Source organism: Lonchura striata, chromosome 2 (assembly GCF_050655825.1).
Source record: "Lonchura striata isolate lonStrDom1 chromosome 2, ASM5065582v1, whole genome shotgun sequence".
NCBI lineage: Eukaryota > Metazoa > Chordata > Aves > Passeriformes > Estrildidae > Lonchura > Lonchura striata.
Genome location: NC_140704.1, coordinates 152,899,454 through 152,918,739, shown reverse-complemented (window position 1 = coordinate 152,918,739; position 19,286 = coordinate 152,899,454). Strand labels below are relative to the sequence as shown.

Here is a 19,286-nt window from a genome sequence, read left to right as displayed (position 1 = left end):
AAGCTGTAATATTCACCAGAAGAGTTTGTCAGGTATGAAAGGATTGCCAAATCTTGCAAATTATTTGGATTTGAATCTTAGAAATTATTCAGGATCTTTGTTGGATGACTGAATAATGCAGAGTTGCTACACCTATAACTTATATATAACTTGTATATATGTATAAATGACATATATAATAATATACACATGTATATATAATATATATAACTTGTTCCATTCTTTCATAAATTTAATTGGCAAGAACAAATCACATGCAGAGTTGTATAAAAGACAACTGGTTTTCACAATATATATGAAAACACTTGTCTGTTTGATGGAAAAGAGTTCTGTTCTGCTTCCTCCCCAATGGGGTCTAACTCTCATAATTTGCATATTTGGAAAGGAAATATTTGCTGTCATTTGTGTTGGTGTGCTCTGATTGTTTAACTTCAAGTTTTATTGGTAAATTTATCTTTCCACGCGTAGTTTCACTGATTGGGCAACATAATACATGTGAGTAAAGATCACATTTAAGGGTCTGCAGTAAGAAGTCATATTTATCTTGTATTATTACATTTTATTCCAGACTATCAAATCACGTTATTTGGTGCAAAGGGACTCCATGGATCTCATTATCCTTCATGTACAAATGCAGTTGTATAATTTTTAATCAGCTGAGTGAGGGTGGGGAGCAACTTCTCTGGGACACAGTGAGTGAGTTATTTGGAGTGCTGCTTGAGACTCTAGTTACTAAAATTTCCTATGAGAGCAGCCCTGTAGTATGACCCTACAAGCTCAAAATATTAAGATCAAGGATTTTATTAACTAGAATTTAGAAAACTTCAATGTGAAAGCAGCTCTGGTTTTAAATCTCCCCTGTACATGTATAGAACGTGTTTCACGTAAGTTAATGTTCAAGCCAAAACATGCAAGTTAGGAAAGTTTGAGGCAGGTTCCATAAACACCAACACTGTCTTTAATCAGCCGCAGAATTTCATCTGAGAGGATGATCTTCTATAATGCTTTACCACAAGGCTGGTGGTTGGTGGCATCAATAGCTACAGAGGAAACCCACATTTTTTGGCAGGGATAATCCTCACTTGATTAAAACTCTCTCTCTGATCATCCACATTCTTATATCTAGAGATCGTTACAGCCTCTGGTGAACTGCTGTGTTTTTCCTGGAGCAGTGTATGTGGAAAACTGTGCCTGCAACCTCCAACATGCTGTTCATTTGTTGCAGCAAACAGGGAAAGCACTAATAGGATTTCTGTTCCGCTCGATGTAGCCACATGAGGAATTAACCTCAATAAAGGCAACTGCGCAGAAGAATTCCATTTCTCTTTAGCGGCTTAGGATAGGTTATTTGTAAAATTTGCCTGTTTGGGTTTTTTTTTAAAGCAAACAATGAATAATGAGTTAGAAGAATCAGTGTGTTTCTTTACATATTCATTCACATAATTCAGCAACACTTTTAAAACAGTAAATAATTGAAAAGCAAATGCTGTGTTACCACTCTCTGACGACTTTCTGGTAGAGCTTCCCATTAGCACAGTTATAACCAAAATGATCACAGACAGAGTGTTTATTCCTATCATAAACAAACCTGTAGTCCAAAAGCTTTTAGAAAGTCCAGAAGGTTGATTTTTCAGCTTGGTAACAAGTAACAATACACTTTTTGTAAGCCTGCCATGAAATTAGTGCTTTTTTGGGAGGCTTTGAGTCTTGAAAAGGGAAGTAAAGCACTTTGAAACTGCATGATGTCAGTGGCCTAAGGAGTGTAGGTAGGATCAATTCAGCTTTTTTCTTTTCTGGCAGTTTGGGGGGAAAATGGATTTTGGAATATGAAGTGTATATTGGGTAGCTATGACATTTATTAGGTATTACATTTTTTTCTGTTGGGTCACCCAGGGTAATTGTAGAAGGAGCTGCCTGCAGCACCTTCTGACCCTTAAAAGGACTATGAAAATGTGATCCCAGCTGAAATGTAAAGATCAACTGTCTGGTCACTAATCCACAGGAAGAAAAACGTTCTCAGATGGTGTCTGCAGGGGTACGCAGGCCAAAAAACACCTCCTTAAGTCAATGTTTTCATGTGACTTCCAAGCATGTGGTCAAGTCTAAAAACTGAGGAAGGAAAGAATGATTTTTATCAATGTGCAGAGACAAGCTCCTTGCATTTTACTCTTGAGGCTGGAAGTGAACTGTTTTCTTTGCTGCTTGCAATTCAAGGGCGCAAATATTGTGCTGACCGGACTCTGTCTGGCTGCCTGCTCAACAAAAAAAATACTTTTTTGGCTACCCTCAAGTCTGCTTGCCTTCCTTTTTCAAATTCTGTTCCTGGGTACACTGAGCAGATGCCATGCTGGACTATGTATATGCCAGTCATTTGTTTGGCAGAGTGGACCAGATCCTTTATGATTCCCTAGTACTTGGGAGTTGGTGGAGTGGAACAGACAATCAGGGGAAACTTCTGCTGCAGTGAATTGGAATTATCTTGGTGATGCCTTCTAGCCCAGTGTTTGCTACAATGGTGGTTTAAAAGTCTTGGCCATGAGCGAGTCCCAGAGCATTTGGAATCTCCTAGCCCTTGCTTAGTTATGTCAATCCAACTTTTACCTACCCTTGAGGTCTGGGTAGAGCAGTGTGGAATGGTGCTCAAAGCTTCCTTTGAGCACAAACTCCTTGCCCTGTGGAACAGAACAGCACCAGAGCAAGGAGGGCACAGGCTGTACCTACTGCTGCCTCATGGTGCTGCTGGGCTCCCTTAAGTCAGTTGAGATTTGACTCTACTTGGAGTTACAACTAGGGGTTAACAAGAGTTTTTGGTTGAGATTTGACTCGGCCATGTAAGTAGATGGTCATATTCTAGGGTATTAATGTGTTAATCACTGCAACAAAAGCTCCACTGTTGATTAACAGGAGTAGGTTGCTGAAAGATTTTCTGTTGTGTGTAGAAACTTCTTGGGTTTGGGAATTTCCGGGGAATTTGAGCCAAAGTTCCGCGTTTATAAATTTGTCAATATTCTAGAAACAGTGACGAAAAGCCCTATTGAGCTTTGGATGAACTGGGATGCTGCATCTCTTCAGGCAACACATGTCACAGTAATTGATGTGTAATCTTGCAGCCAGAGGAGCGGGAAGCGCTGCAGCGTTACGTAATGCGCCGAGCCCAAGTGGGGCAGCACGTACGGCTGATGCCTTTTAATTACATCCCATAAGGGCAAGGGAAGGATCAGTGTGGTGAAACAGCTTATTGACTGCTGCATTCATGCATGGGCCTGCATACATTTAGACACTTAGTAGTGAAGAGAAATGGATGCTGATGTTGTGTGTGTGACCTTCGAGTCCTGCGTCTGCAGCTTGCTTAACCAGCCAGCAGCAGGAGACAGGCTGGGAATAAATACCCTGACACTGTGAAGTCAGCCTTGAGTGATTCTATAATAAAAAACACAACCCGTATTTTTCTGGAACACCGAAGAAAGTTTTCAGTGTTTTGCTTGATGTAAACACCTCTGATATACCCTTAAAACTGCTCAACAGTGGTGGTTAAAAAGAAATTTTTTATTAGTGATGGTTCAGCACACTGGAAGTTGCATCAGATTTAATCTATATTCCATTTCAGCTTGTTAAACACTGTGATGCAAATTTCTTATTAGTGTCAAAGTGATATATTTCTAAATATTGGTTAATAAGTGAGAGAGTAAGAAGTTAAAAACAAGTTTCCCAAGAGCCAAAAAGGACAGCACAGATAATCTGGCAAAGTTGAGTGAATCAGCTTCAGCAGTAGGTGGGAGCCCTTGGCAGTGTTGTCTCCTTGCTCGCTCTGCAGCTTATTTTCCTGCTGCAATGTGGGGAAAGCTTTTTTGGCATTCTCAGTATTTGAGCATAAAAGATTCAGCTTCTGTCTTCAGTAAAGTTGGCACTTTACACTGTACCCTGGAAAAAATAAATACTGTGGGTTTGATAAGGATATAATTCAGTGGAACCTATAGGAATTGCTAATTATCTACGGTAAAAAAAAAAAAAATCTACAACAGCAGTTGATTCTGTGGCCTTTCCTTGAGCAGGGCAGGTTATATGCATTGCTTTTGATTCCTCCTCCTCTGCAGCAGCAGGAGTAGCAAATAAATCAAGTAATAGACATATGTGTCAATATTGGATAAGGAAGTAGGAAACAGGGTTGTTATAAAGGCAGTAAGCTAGAAACAGTCTTCTCCCTGAATTACCATAGGTTGCCCCTCTGGAAGTAGGTTAGTAGGAGGAATAGAAACTTTAAAATAAATAATGGAAGCTTTAAAAGCTATGCTTGACAGCATTTGTGATCATGCTAAAAGGAAAATCACATTTGCCTGCCTGCAGATCTGCCCATGTGTTCTCTCTCTGATTCCTCAGATCTCAGCTGTTCCCAGGCTTTTGCTTCCCCTCTCCCCCTTCCACACATACCTTTGGCTCACTTCTCTTAACATACGCTTCTCTTTCCTGACACAGCACCATAAAACTGGGTTTTAAACCAGAAATTGTCAGGAAAGCCACATAAACCTTTCTACAATTTTGGCAGAATAGCCATGCAGCAGCAGAGCTTAATGAAGCACTGACTCCCACAGCTGCCAAATATGAGAAGGGGAGGACAGTTGTAGGAGGCTGAGAAGCAATAATTGAGCAGAGACAAGACAGAAAAGGGGAGAGCTGGATTATGAAATCCTTTAAGAGGCCTGTCACTTATTTCCTTAATTCCATTTTCCAGAAGTGTTATTTAACCCACCGTGGCTGCTGCTGGCATGCTATTGCATAGGGAGTTTCAAAAGGCAGAATAGTTTTGCCAGAAGGAAATATTACTCTTCTGCAGCTTAAAAACACCTCCAGAACTCTCTGTGTGAAACACCACACTAATATTTCTGTACTGAAGCTGTTGAAGAGCAAGGGCTTTGTTTTATTACCAGTTTAGCTGGTCTTTCAAAATGGATGGCTCTACTATAGGTGCTGACATGGCATGAAATAGTTTCCAAATTTTCGGGAGTTAATTCTTCTGTAATAGTGTCGACTTACTTGCATCCAACTCCTAAGGAAATCTAAAATTTGAAATACAAGTTTTAAGGAAATGTCATACAGTTTTCCTACATCTCTAACCTAATATCATCATTTTAATTTTCCTCTTAATTATTTGTTCCTATGTCTCTAACGTAGATGCAGATTTTGTCTTGATTCCTGTCCCTATGATAGGGAGTGACTAAAGCAGAAATGTGGGTGCATTTCAAAGGCCTGAATGTGCTGTAGAAGCTTTGAATATCACAGCAATGCAAGAAGCAGGTTCCTATCCCTGAAGGCAGATAGTGCCAGTGCCCCAGCCCTCTCCCCTGCAAAGTGTCTCTTTGGTCCTCTGGGTTTTTCCTGACTATTCCAGGGTGGAGAATAGTCTAACTTCTGACTTCTGCTGGTAGTTTTGGAAAGAATTTTCTGCTTTTTTGCCCTTGGATGTCAAGTTTTTGTGGTGCCATGTTTATGTCTCTATAATATTCCTATTAATCATTTGTTCTCTTGATTACCACTCTCCTCAGTGCCATAACTCCATAATCCCTCCAGTCTTGTGTCCCACAAAAAATTCCTTGTTTGCACAAAGGGACAGCCTTGTATATCCCCCAGAGCAGTAACAGAGCAGCTGAGTGAGCTGAGAGCTCAGCATCCCAGCCCTTGTGCAGCCATCCCTGCTGACAAGACCTTAGAGGAGGGGGATGAGGGAGAGGAGAGACTTTTGCAAGTGGGTGACGTTTGTGTTCCCGCAGTGTTTGGCTTTTGCAGAGCGCACGTACTCCTGCCCGTGAGATGGGAAAAATGTGCTGACAGCTCATGAATGCTACAGGCTAAGCACAAGAGCTCTGATTCGACAGGCACAAGAGGAATTTCAGGATGTGAATTTTACCAGTGGGAAGATTGAAGCCACAGTTTTGAGATGCTGTTGGTGCAGTAGGTTGTTCCTGAGACACTGAGTGAATCAAGGTGCCTGACAGTTTGCTGGGAAATCATTTTAATGTAGGAAGCTAAGCAGCAATGAAAAACTTCACAGTTTTGTTCTGAGTTCTTCCACCTGCTCTCTTGCAACTGAACTGAGCCCTGTGATCACAAGTGTTGGTCAGTTTTTCACCAGTGTTATTCTATTTGCTGCTTCTTCCAAGCAGGTTCTGAACAAGTGTTTGGTTTGAGCAAATACCTTATACAGGCTGGGCAGGAGTCTTTGAATGAAAAGCAAACCTTTCATCTAAAAATCAAGTCCTGTATGAGCTTCATTTCTTCTCACCCCAGCAGCTGTAGGATACTGCTGCATTAGGGCTGCAAATTAGAGGCTGTCTTGTCTCATGTGCTGCCAGATCTGATTTCAAGAAATACTTAAAATTATCTCCTTCTTAAAAGCTTGTACTCTTGCTGCTCAGATCATGGTAATGGGCACCAGGAGAAATTACTTTGCTTTTTTTTAGCCCTTCCCTGTTGGTCAGAGTTTCTGTTTCAATCCAGAAGTTAGAATGTGGTTTCTCATGGGTGCAACAAACTCTATGTACAAGTGCTGACTGTAGATCAGTAGTGCTCAGACCACCAGTCGGGCCTGTTCATTCCGGTGCATTGGTTCAACATATGTTGGCTCAGGTATGGTTTCTCTGGCAGCTCAGGGCCCCACTCTAAGCCATTAAAAGTTCTAAAATCTGAAGGTAGATAGAATTAAGCAAAGAATATATGATCAAAGTTTCATGGTGTCAAAACAGGCATTCCAGCTTGTTTGCAGTTTCTCTGGGCAGCACAAATGTGTGGCAAGCCTGTATTTTCACTTTAAATATAAGGGAATGCATATTTGGCTGAATTTATGAAATTGCTCTGAAACTCCTACTCCTCATATAGATCCTCCAACTAAACTGCTTCAGTTTGCAGTAGTTCCTATTATTTTTATGTATAAGATGAAAAACAAATACCCGAATACAACTTTTCCACAGCTTTTTGACAAGGATTGGTTCTGCTTGGTGCACTCCTCAAAAATAGTCTAAACAAAGCAATTGTATAAGCAATATAATTTTAAACAAATCAATGTGAAATATTTTTAGCAGCACACAGTATTTTCTACAAGGATGAAATTGTGGAATAGAAAGCATTTGCAGAGCATGACAGCGTCTTGTGTTCATTCAGAAATTTGTATGGTGTTTATTTAAAGTGTATAAACAAGTCTCTAGGTGATGATTTCTAACAAATGAAAATAGGACCATAGCATCCTATTCCCATATCAGATCTTATTGTTAAGCTTATAAAGAACTATTTTTCCCCCAATAGAACTTATCAAAAAGAGATTTTGAATAGAGACTGCTGCATGTGACTTAATCTTTCTTCCATGTAACTCGTGACCTCACGCAGCCCTTAGACTGATGGTGACACAGTGAGCATTTCCTGTGAACTGTGAGCAGTGCTGGTCCCACTATTGTTGGGCACTTTTTTTGTCTGGGAAAAAACAAACCCTTATTTACTAGAAGCCAGTGTCCTGTTTGTTTGTAGCTGGCTGGGAAATGCCATATTACAAGGGTCTCAGTGGCAGTCGTCTCTCCTAACAGAAGCTGTTGTGTTTTGCTCTTTTTTCTCACTGATTTGTATGAGACTTCTGAGTCTGCCTCATGACCTGCTCCACATTCAGTTCACACCACAAATACTAACCTTGTTTATCCAATATGTTTTTTCCCTCCTCAGTGTTTCCTCATATTAGCTGTCAGTAAAAGGCTAAATAGTAATCCTCCAGTTATTATTCCCCCACCCTGTGAGGCCACCAGGCTGCTTTTCCAAGTTGCTGGATGGCAGTTTGCTGTAAGAGCTGCTACCTGGCAAGGCAAGTGTGGAGGTGGAAAATTACAGACAAAAATAAAGGAACAGCATTAAATTGGTAATGGGATGCAGCTGCTTTGGCCTTTGAGCCTGCATGTGTGTCTCAGCAGCCTCTGGTAAAGGCATGTGCTGCGTGGAACCACTCCTGGCCATACAAAAGCAGTCCCAGCTGAGCTGTGGGCTGTTCTAGGGGGATACAGCAGCTCTCAGCAGTTGGGACATTTCACTGCTGGCTGCAAGAGGTTGTGGACAGGCTGTCAAATGGATGACAATCTCATGGCTGCGCTGCCTTGAAATCCAGTCCAAGCCAGCATCCATGCATCTGTTGTGCACGTCAGAGATTGGATGCTGCAGGGCTGCTGGCCCAGCACATAACCATAGCCAAGTTTATTTAAAATGCACCCCCCCCAGCTGAGTCCTTGCCACTGATGGGGGTGTCAGAAGGAAATTCTTGGTGTCAAAACATTCCTTCTGTCTCTACATTTCTGCTTATTGTTGTCTTTGCTGCCTCAGCTGCCTTCTGAACCGTCTTCACATTTTAAAATATTGCATAAAATGGTGACATTCTGTAGGTTTAGCAGCATACATATACAGAGAAATGAACCATTAGGATATGCAATTACCTTCTTCAACTTTGTAACACCCTTGCAGACAGAACTTAAAATGTTTCTTATTTGGAGGTCATTCTTGTGAGGCAGAAAACTTCTGGAAAGGGGAGTTTCTGTTGTTTAAACACAGACACACACACGTATACACACACAATTTTTTAAAGAATTTCAATTTTCAGTCTCTTTTTTTTTTTTTTTTTTTTTTGCTTCTCCTGCCAAATCACACACGCCAACCTAAATAGGCATATCATGTATGCACATATGAAAGATACTGAAACTAGAGCAGCCACTTTTAAGGAAGAATAGTATTTCGGGGTTGGAGTTGTCCTTGTCTGTCTGGAATGTTCTCATTTATATAAAAATGTCTAGCACTAAAGCAAGCTACTGTTGAAATGATGAAGGTCCTGCAGACTCTGCCAGCATGAAGGGTGAATTTTAGGAAGAACATCTGTGAGGTACCTTTTGAAGTCTAACTTCATGGGACAGTGGAGGTTGTGCTCAGTGCCTCAGAAAGCTCTTTCCTAGAAAACTCCCAGTAGAAACATGGCTGTGAGCTTTGCAAAAGTGGGATTTCCCAGCAACAATGCTCAGCACAGACATTAGAGATGACACCTAAATCTGTACAGAGAAGACCCTTCTGGGCACTAGAGCTCTTCAGAGATTTGGTTCACTGGGCAGACTGAGTTTATCAATTATAAATCTCAACTTTCAGATCTAGAAAGCAAACACCAAAGGAAACTCTGGATAATTCACTTTCCTGCCTATTGCTACAATGATTGCTCTGTCTGCCTGTGTTGCTTAGGTGAAGAGTCTGTTAGTTTGAGGAGGATATTCTCCCAACAGCAGATTGATTTTTTCCTGTACTGATTTTAGTTTTCATGTGCACCCACTTCCCACCAGAAATCTTCTCTAACCCCACTCATTTGTTTTCCACCTGAGTAAATGACTACATTCTGACGTGACAAAGTCACAGTTAACATACTTACAGTAAAGCCATACACATCACTTAATAAATGGTAACAGTTTGGAATTTTACATAACTATATGTAAAACACACATGATGACTTTATAAACTATTGGCTTACTCTTGGAATGCAATTTATCAGGGCCCTGCCATTTAGCTTATGGAAGCAGTCCCATGGCTTGGCTTCTCCAGCAAGAGAGAAAGCAGGCTGTGTTCATGTCAGTGATTCCTGCCATTACCCAATCTATGGGAATGGCTTGTGTTTCACTTGAAAGTTATCCCTTTCCTGTTTACTTGGGGGAGCACTCAAAGCTTTTTAGAAATTCTTCCATTTTTCTTGGCATAGGGCTTTTAGTTCTTGTATAGATTTTTATCGTGGTTTCTTTTTCTAAAGATAGATATTTTGGCTGCTAATGAGTAATTCAATAAAAAAAAAATCAAAGTGTTTTTTCTAAAAAATAATCTTGAAACATAATGCTCTTGGGGTTTTAAGCCTTCCATAAAAGCTACATCCATGGCTCTGTTCTGAAATCATTGAGATTCATGTCTTCTGCAAAGTAAGCCATTTTCACTGTAAATATTTAGATTTAGACTTTTATTTATAGTACTTAGATGTTAGGAAGATCACCCTTTGCTATAAGTAAAAATAAATTCTTCCCAAGAAAGCATTTCAGTCTCTCTCCTCTGACTCACACATGGAAAGATAAAACTCATTAATTTTAGTCATGCATCAAAGGTTGGGTAAAAAACTTTTTTTCCTTCCTTTTATTGACCTGTAAAATCAAACCAGACCTTAATCTGATTTTGAGTTATTATATGCAAAGTTGATCTTGAAAGTACTTGAAGTCAGGTACTGAATGTTTTTAAATAATTTTAGGACATTTTAATGACAGTTAGCTGTGGCTATAAATCATTAAAAACACCTATCTGTCCAGCTCAGAAATGTGCAGGTTTTACAGTGAAGGAGAAATATTTGTATTTAGTTCTCTGCAGAAATAATTTCACGTCATCATTTCAAATGGTTTGTGAGTTTCCAGAACTCTTTTTTTGTTAAACCACAGAGAAGTGTCATTGCAGACTGGAGACAAAGTGGCAAAGTGGTGGCTTCAAGGACAGAGGGACGGTGAGCTGTGCCAACCCTTGGTGTCCCTGATCTACCAGTGTTTCCTTGTTGTTTCTGCTCACAGTCTCCATTAAAACAAATTGTCTCAATGGATGTTGGATTATTAAAGATAATCTCTTTGCGTCCCTTTTACTTAAACATGTCTATTTGGTTGTTTATTCACATAAAATGTGATGAGGCTTGTTAGGCTGATGACAGAGCTCTTGCCAGTCTTCACCTCTGTGTTTATTTAACATCTCTCTATGATTTACTGCAAAACCGTCCCAGCATCTCACAAGTGTTTACTGATGGATGAGCTTGATTGAGACGTCCCAGCTCATAACTCACGAGTCACAACATAATTCAGAAAAGAAATGTCTGCTTTCAACACACAGCTCTTGTGCAGTGAAACGCCATCAAGTTATTCCAGATGTTGGTGATCACTGTCGTAAAGATCCATGACATTGGTTAAGCTGCAGCCTCTCACTGTGTTTGAAGCAGACTCTGCAGGGACTTGGCCTCACACAGTAGTGACCTTGGGTGCTTAACCACTGCTCCCAGGATGGTTCTGTGCAGGCTAAATGGGATGAGTATTTATGCATTGCCATTTATTCTGTGTCCTGCAGAAAAATCATTCACCCTAAATGAATCATGCCCAGCCTTTAGTTTTACTTGCCTTGAACTAAATGTTTCCTCTTCCCCATCATTAAGCCAGCTCAGACACTGATAAGTGTCAACATCTTTGAGCAGGTGAGGTGTCAGTTAAACATGAGGTGTTAAGCCTGAACCTGTTTGTGTGCTTGGGAAGCTGTTGAACCTGGTGAAGTAAAAGGGAGTGTTAAAACACAGGGGGATGGAAGTTTTCCTTGCACTTCTGCTTGAATTGCTGACTTCCTGACTTGCATCTTTGATGAGGATAGCGTTTGTGAAGAGAAGCTGGATGGTGGAAATAAATGCTGTGGGTCTGGAGGCACTATGGCTTCTTGAACAAGTGCTTTAGGTCTAATATGCAAACACACAGAGTTATGTCTCAGCTAATAATTCCATGTCAGCCAAGGCATCACCAAAAGCTAGGCAGGAGATAGCGATTTGAATCATGATGTGAACACAGTGCCAGCTGTACAAACAGCCCTTTCCTAAGGGCCTAAATCCTGTGCAAAAGGAATCAACAGTTCCATGCTAAGTACTCATATGGAGTATTGGCCTCAGTGCAGGCCTGCAGCTTCCTGTAACAGGGAAAGGTGGCTGAACCACGATGCCATTCCCTGTGGCACAAGGTTCATGGCAAACACAGGTTGGGAAGTTTCAGCAGGGGCAGGCCCCTTCCAATAACTCTGGACTCATTAGGGCAGCTATCACTGTTAGCTTTTTCATTAGCCAAAGTTGGGTCAAATCACACAGACCTTGGCCTCAGACCTGGATTTTGAATCCTGATGATGAAATTTATTATTTATGCCAAAAAATAGCTTGTTTTCCAAAATATAATCTCTGTATCACCACAGAGTGTGCGCAACACTCTTGGGAAAATCTGATCTGTCTCATGGAAGAAGTCAGTGTTTCTAGTCAAGATTTGGTGCTACTTTAAACAGCAGCAGATTAGACTTCCAAATTTGTATCAGAGGCTATTTTGGGCAGGGATTGGTATAATCCTGCTTGGTAATGGACGCCTCAGTGTGCTGAACAGGGAGCACAAGGTACAGGTTGATCTCGCTAGCAAAGGTCAAATGCTGCTTGCGCTCACCAAATATGGATTTGGATAATAAATGGTTTTCCTTCCTGGGAAAAAGACACTGAGTTTTTCTGTGTTGGCATCAGTTGCACTGCAAGAAATAGATTGTTTTGTTTTTAACGTTATTCTAAGTCCTGTGTCAGTGTTACCTGCCCTGTGCTGATAAACGAGTGGGAGGCAGGTCCCAGAGGGGCCGGCGTGGCTGCTGCTGTGGCCAGTCTGCCATCTGCAGGCCACTGCTCTGTGCTGGGGATGTGCAGAGCAGGGCTTGGGAGCTCTTTCTTCTCCAGAAATTATTTCTAGCAAGTTGTTGTTTTTCTAGTAAGTGCTATGTAGTAGATTTTAACTTCTTCCCATCTGATCCTATAGTCATCTCTGTTCTTCAAGAAAGCAAAATGGGGATGAGCAAACCTTAGATTTACCTAAGCTGATGAATAATTGCTAATTGTTAGCAATGAACTGTTGTTCATTTTTGTAAGTAAACATTTTTGTGATTAGAAATGGGACATTTCATAAGACATTCAAATTCTGTCCTTCACTCTCAGACCATTAAATCTTTAAAAACTCTTTTGTGGGGGTGGTCTTAGACGAAAGCAGCACCACTATAATGTTCAATTTTGAATCTTTGTCGAGCAGGGGAGCTGTGTGTGACAGCCAGGCAGCTTCCAGGCATCCTAAAATCTTTGGGTTTATGTTCCACAAATCAATAGAGGACTCAGTAGCAGAAATACTGCAATTGTTACCTTCTTATTGCCCAGGTATTTGAAAGGCAAACAATCTGTGCTTTCCTTAGATGTTTTTTTAACCATTGCTAAAGAATCTTAAATGAGTTTTTAAGTTGGGAAGAATTCACTGTAGGTAAATTATCCTAAATTTAACATTTTCAATGCTGTAACAAAACTTCATGTATAGAGTCTGATGTTTGGTGTGTACCACATAACCTTTCTGTCATTTTTGTCTTTGTTTTAGGTCTTCCTGAACAATACTACAGTCTCACTTGGTTCCTCAGCCCTATCCTGGGCTTGATCTTCACTCCACTCATAGGTTCAGCCAGTGACCGCTGCACGCTGAGCTGGGGCCGCCGGCGGCCTTTTATCCTTGCTCTCTGCATTGGTGTCCTCTTTGGAGTTGCACTTTTCCTTAATGGCTCTGTGATAGGTAAATAACAAGGAAATCCCTTATATGCATCCCCTGCTAATGTACCTGCTTTGAGATTTTAATGCAGGAAGTAAAGATAATGTTCTGCACTTGGTTTACTTCATATTTAATGTTAAAATGATTAGAAATCTCCACAATCCTGCACTTGAGCTCTATCCATCTTGCCTGTTATTATATGAACTCAGAGTTACAGCACTGTGCTGAGCATTGTGCAATAGTAGCTGTAACTGGTATTAATAACAATGTTATTAATACAATGGTTGCCAGCATAATGTTTGCACTCCCGAGACGAATTTGGTCGATCCTTGACATGGGAAAATTGTAGCAACCTGTTCACAGGGAAATGTTTCCTGTTGTGATCCATTTTCCCTTTAATGCATATCTGGCAACACATCCTGTTTCCAGCATTATTTCAAAAATTATCTTTTCACTTTTTCTTGTGCTTTTCTTAGACCCGGTATTGAAAAAGTCCAGAACACAGTTAATATTTGTTTATCAAAAAGTATGTGGGAACATAATTTTTCCTGAGCCCCCATCAAAGCTGGTAAAAATAGTTTCCCTTGAACATAGTTTACTACAAATTTAATCTACAATCTCTTTGTAAATTTATTGTAGGAGAGGTGACAGCAAGTACACTTAGGAAAATGTTTACAAAATTATTCGACCAATGCAAACAAAAGGAACTTAGCACCTAATAACATCCTCTTGGCTCTCTTTTTTGGGGTTAGATGCAGTTCTATTGTGAAACAGGTCTACTAATTGAGGGAAATGAGTGGAATGTTGCCTTGGCTCAGTCTGTTAAAGCCATACTGGAATGCCATATGATTGGCTTCAGTTCTCTGCAAAGTGCAGTGGACAAACTGTTCAAGTAGATGACACTTAGTTTGTGCTTTTTTAATTTATTCAAAACAATAAATATTATTTATTTGAATTGTTATCATATGGCATTGTCCTGGGGTGACTGTATGGTTTGATATCTAATTGTAACTAATAATTGTAACTAATTGATATCTAATTGATAACTAATTGTATTTAGTTGTCTTCAATTGTATTTAGTTGTTGTGTCTCCAAGACTTATTCCTCTTCCTCCAGATGTTTGCAGGATGTTAGACTTCAACCCTCTTACAAGATGTTCAGTCATAAGAAGCTCTCAGTTCCATACAGTAGTTTAGATCAGAAGCCATTGATATTGTCAAGCAAACCTCAGGCTTAGTTTATAGGCTGATTTTGAAGTCTTCTACAAAATCAGGACAAAATATTGTCAATTTTTCTTCTTCTCTTTCCTATCCTCAGTCTCTAGTTACTTGCAATCCTGATTGCAGTTTGGAACAACAGGAGATGCTGCAAAAACTGTATCAGACCCTCTTTCATAACATGGCCTCTGGCAGTAGGAGTCATAGGGAGGGGAACTGATCTTGGTACAGCCATGTCCCAGGAGAACACCTTACCCAACTCCTGTTCTCTCCTGCCCTGTTCAGGTTTCCAGCAGATCTAAAGCAGCATTGGTGTTTTCTGCTGTGGGGTTCAGCTGAATCTAGAACACTTACAAACTTCTTTAGCTTGGTATAAATGAGGATTCAATATGCAGGAATCAGTGATTGAGATTTAGATGATTTTTGGTGGCTTAACCAGTTCATCTCCTTCCACAGACATTTTAATCGGTTATACTAATGGTTTATCAGCCTCACCTGCATAACTTCTAAATCTCTGTGATTCGAGTAATTTGTGCTTTTGTCACTGGTTCATCTCATGACAAATTATCCAGCTCTGCACTAATGCTGCCTTTCTACTCTGTAGACAAAAAGCATTTCATCTCATGCTGTCAACAGAAGCTGACTGATGCTTTTTGCAATGCAAAATACATCCATGTTGCTTCATCCTTAAAAGTTTTGCTTAAAAATAACTGTCTAGAAAATACAAATGCTTAAGAAAAGCAAAGAGCGTGATGAAGGAGTTAAATTTCACTTTATCCTGGTGTCCTGCAACTACTGCACATTAAACGTTGTTTGAGGAATGCTGCCAGCAGTGCAGTTACCTGTGGATGTATCTGACAGATGAAATATGTCATTTTGGATGCTTCCGTCTCCCACCATGGCTGTCTTTTATAAAAACAGTCTTCAGTATCTGATGGAAAATACATGGGAGGAATACAAATAATATCCAATGTTCCCAGAGGTTTGAGAGATGCTTTATAAAATAACATTTTGATAAATGTCAGTCTTAAGAACATAAAAACCATCCATGTCCCAGACCTCCCACGATGCTGTGCCAAAGAGCTGAAATTGCCATTTTCCTCCATAAAGAAGTGTTTGCAGTGAACGTGTTGGCCACCTCTCTCTTAAGGTGTTGAGCTTGTTCTTAGGGATTTACCCTTTTTAAATAAGATGCTCAGGTACCTCTCCCATTTCTCCCCAGGTCTGGCTATTGGTGATGTCCCGGACAAGCAGCCCATTGGAATAGTTCTCACGGTGCTTGGGGTTGTGGTGTTGGACTTCTGTGCCGATGCAACCGAAGGGCCAATTCGGGCCTATTTGTTGGATGTGGTGGACAGCGAAGAACAAGACATGGCCCTGAACATCCATGCATTTTCAGCTGGTAGGGAGTTAGCTGAGACATTTTTGGCAGCTGTTCATTCTTCCTGAAGACCAGGCTGTGGCTGAATTGATTTTTCCTGAACTCACTTCTCATTTTTTTCTGTTCCACAGGTCTTGGAGGAGCAATTGGTTATATGTTAGGAGGGCTGGACTGGACACAGACCTTCTTGGGTAGCATTTTTAAATCTCAAGAGCAAGTCCTTTTTTTCTTTGCAGCCATTATTTTCTCTGTCTCCGTTGCTCTCCACCTTTTTAGCATTGAAGAAGAGCAATATAACCCTCAGCAGGACAGAATCGATGATGAAGGAGACACACTTTCCAGTGCCAAATTCAGTGGCAGTCTCCCCCCTTTGAATCGGCTGAATGTAATTAGTGAGGAAGAGCCGTATGGAGCTTCCATGTTCCACGATGAGGTTCAGTCAGAGCATGACCTCAATATGGAGTTCCTTGAGGTGAACATTGTGAGAAGCAAGAGTGACTCAGTTCTGCACATGCCTGATGCCACATTGGAAATTGAATCGGAGCTGCTTTTCCTGCATGACATCGAACCCTCCATTTTTCAGGATGCTTCATATCCAAACACTCCCCACAACACGAGCCAGGAGATCATGAAGTCCAAGCTCAACCACCTGTCTGCTTTCCTCAGGGAGAATGAGAAGGAGGAGGAAATGTTGCTTGATAATCGTTTAAATGAAGATAAAGTCCCAAACATCAACGGCTCCCTACCAAAAGAGTTCCTCAACGGCCACGCCAGAATAGGCATGAAGCAATCCAGCACTTCCAACTCCATGCGGCGGCGCAGGCACATGTTCTACCGGCAGCCGTCCTACACCTTCTCGTACTACGGCAAGATCGGCTCCCACCGGTACCGCTTCCGCCGGGCCAACGCCATCGTCCTGATCAAGTCCTCGCGCAGCATGAACGACATCTACGACATGCAGAAACGGCAGCGGCAGCGCTGCCGGCACCGCAACCAGAGCGGCACCACCAACTCCAGCGGGGACACGGAGAGCGAAGAGGGGGAGACCGAAACCACCGTCAGACTCTTGTGGCTGTCGATGCTAAAGATGCCCAAGGAGCTGCTGAGACTGTGCGTCTGCCACCTCCTGACTTGGTTTTCCATCATTGCTGAAGCTGTGTTCTATACGGATTTCATGGGACAGGTCATCTTCCAGGGTGATCCAAAGGTAGGAGAGCAGTTCCCATGGGCAGACCCACTCAGAGTCCCTCGTTTCTGAGATGTGCTCAATACAACAAAGTGGTGTTGGTGTTTGTGTCTGTTGCAGGCCCCTTCAAACTCAACTGAGCTGCATGCCTATAATGCTGGGGTTCAGATGGGATGCTGGGGGCTAGTGATTTATGCTGCTACTGCTGCTGTTTGTTCAGGTAAGAGACTGTGCAGTCACACAGTGGAATACACCTGATGCATGTATTTCTAAGGTAAAAGTGAATTATGGCATATTCTGAGTTGAAAGGGACCCACAAAGATCATCCAACTCCTTGCCCTCCTGAAATAGTGTTGCTTCAAGTGGCATCCACCTCCTTGTTTGAGGTAAAGGATATTTTGGAAAAGCATTTCTTGTGGTCATAAGGGGAAGGGCTTCTTCAAGAATCAATGTTAAAAAGGTCCTCCAAATGTAGAGGTGTAAATAAGAACAGATGGTTAAGTGGCATAAAGCACAAAATTAAATCAAAGGATATCGAGTGGCATTTAACAAGCCTTCAGGAAACTAAAATCATGCTTGGTAGAATATTTAAGCATATGCAAGAGGGCTCTTTCAAAGACTGTTTTTAAATCAAAATTATAAATATGTATTTCTGAAAGTCATTCTGCAGATAATTTGCACTTGCAATAGGCTCTGAAATTGAGAGTTTTTGCCAAAGGTAAATTCTGCCTTTTGCAGCACATAGCAGGCATGTCTGCTCAGCTCAGTTCTGTGGGGATGGGCTCTTTCTGAAGCAGGAACACATCCTGTTCCCAGTGAGAGCTGGGCTGTGCTGGTCAAACAGCCCAAATTTGAGCATCCACCTCCTAAACAGGATATAGGGCTGCCATTGCCACATCAACCCCAAAAATTTTAGTGAGTAAACTGATATCTAAGGGGAAATAGCTTCAAACAGAAAAAAGTGGATTTAGATTGGTTACCGGGAAAAAATTCTTTGGTGGTGAGGCCTGGCACAGGTTGCCAAGAGAAGCTGTGGTTGCTCCATCCCTGAAAGAGTTCAGGGCCAGGTTGGATGGGCTTGGGCAACCTGGGATAGTAGAAGGTGTTCCTTCAACCTGTTCCTTCAACAACCTGTTGCAGGGATGATTGCAACTGTATGGTCTTTAAGGCCCCTTCCAACTCAAACCATTCTGATTCCTGTTTTATTCTTTATCTCTGCAGCCTTATTGCAGAAATACTTGGACAACTACGACCTTAGCATAAAAGTGATCTACATCCTGGGCACGCTGGGTTTTTCCCTTGGCACTGCAGTGATGGCCATGTTCCCCAATGTGTACGTCACCATGATAATGATCAGCACAATGGGAATAGTCTCCATGAGCATCTCCTACTGCCCCTATGCGCTTTTGGGACAATACCATGAGATAAAACAGGTGTGTGAAATATTAGGAGTATATATGTGAATCAAGGCAGAACATCCATGTTTCTCTAAAGATGATGGTGGCAAAATAGATTTGTTAAATCCCATTATTGGTTGGGATCTGTACTAAAGCTTGAATGGATACTAAATAGCAGGAGCTGGTGCTGAAATCAGATAGTCATGGCATTGAGTTGGCTCAGAGGGGGTCATGATAGCCTTTTCCTGTGCTGAGGTATAAAACAATCTGGGTGTGTATGGCAGATGAAGAGAAATTATTATTGGAGTGAATATGTACTATATATCTAGTTGTTACTCCTGTCTTGATGTGGTATGGTAGTGTTACTCAGGTTTCTCACAGTCTTAGATTTTGAAGCGAGTCTGGAAATGCAGCTGTAATTTTGGGGATGCATAAAGCAAAACAATTCTGCTGGAAACAAGGACGATTTTACTTCCCAACAGCGTCATTCCACTGTTCCATTTGGATTACAAATTACAGGAGGAAGTTTTATTACAAGTTCCTGAATTGTGACTGGGACAGAGATTCCTTGCTATGATCATAGAATTAATGTTTCATGTAACACCAAATGTTTCATGTAAAATTATTTTTACAAAACCTAATCTTGGAGGTGATGTGGATTAGAAGTGACCCTGTCAATACCTGCCTTGTGCTGCAGGGTCCTGAGGAGGCTGTTGATGAGCAGATAAGGAGGCT

The 19,286-nt window shown here is 41.2% G+C and overlaps 1 protein-coding gene across 3 annotated transcripts in view; it reads left to right on the top strand.

The window, feature by feature from the left end:
- SLC45A4 (solute carrier family 45 member 4) overlaps window positions 1-19,286 on the top strand; it is an 84,305-nt gene that overhangs the window by 59,061 nt on the left and 5,958 nt on the right. For all 3 annotated transcript variants that reach the window (XM_021551489.4, XM_021551488.4, XM_021551490.3), the window contains exons 3-7: window positions 13,206-13,394; window positions 15,810-15,989; window positions 16,100-17,175; window positions 17,275-17,374; window positions 18,376-18,587. In XM_021551489.4, the coding sequence (XP_021407164.2) occupies window positions 13,206-13,394; window positions 15,810-15,989; window positions 16,100-17,175; window positions 17,275-17,374; window positions 18,376-18,587 (1,757 nt within the window). The remainder of the gene's footprint in view (window positions 1-13,205; window positions 13,395-15,809; window positions 15,990-16,099; window positions 17,176-17,274; window positions 17,375-18,375; window positions 18,588-19,286) is intronic.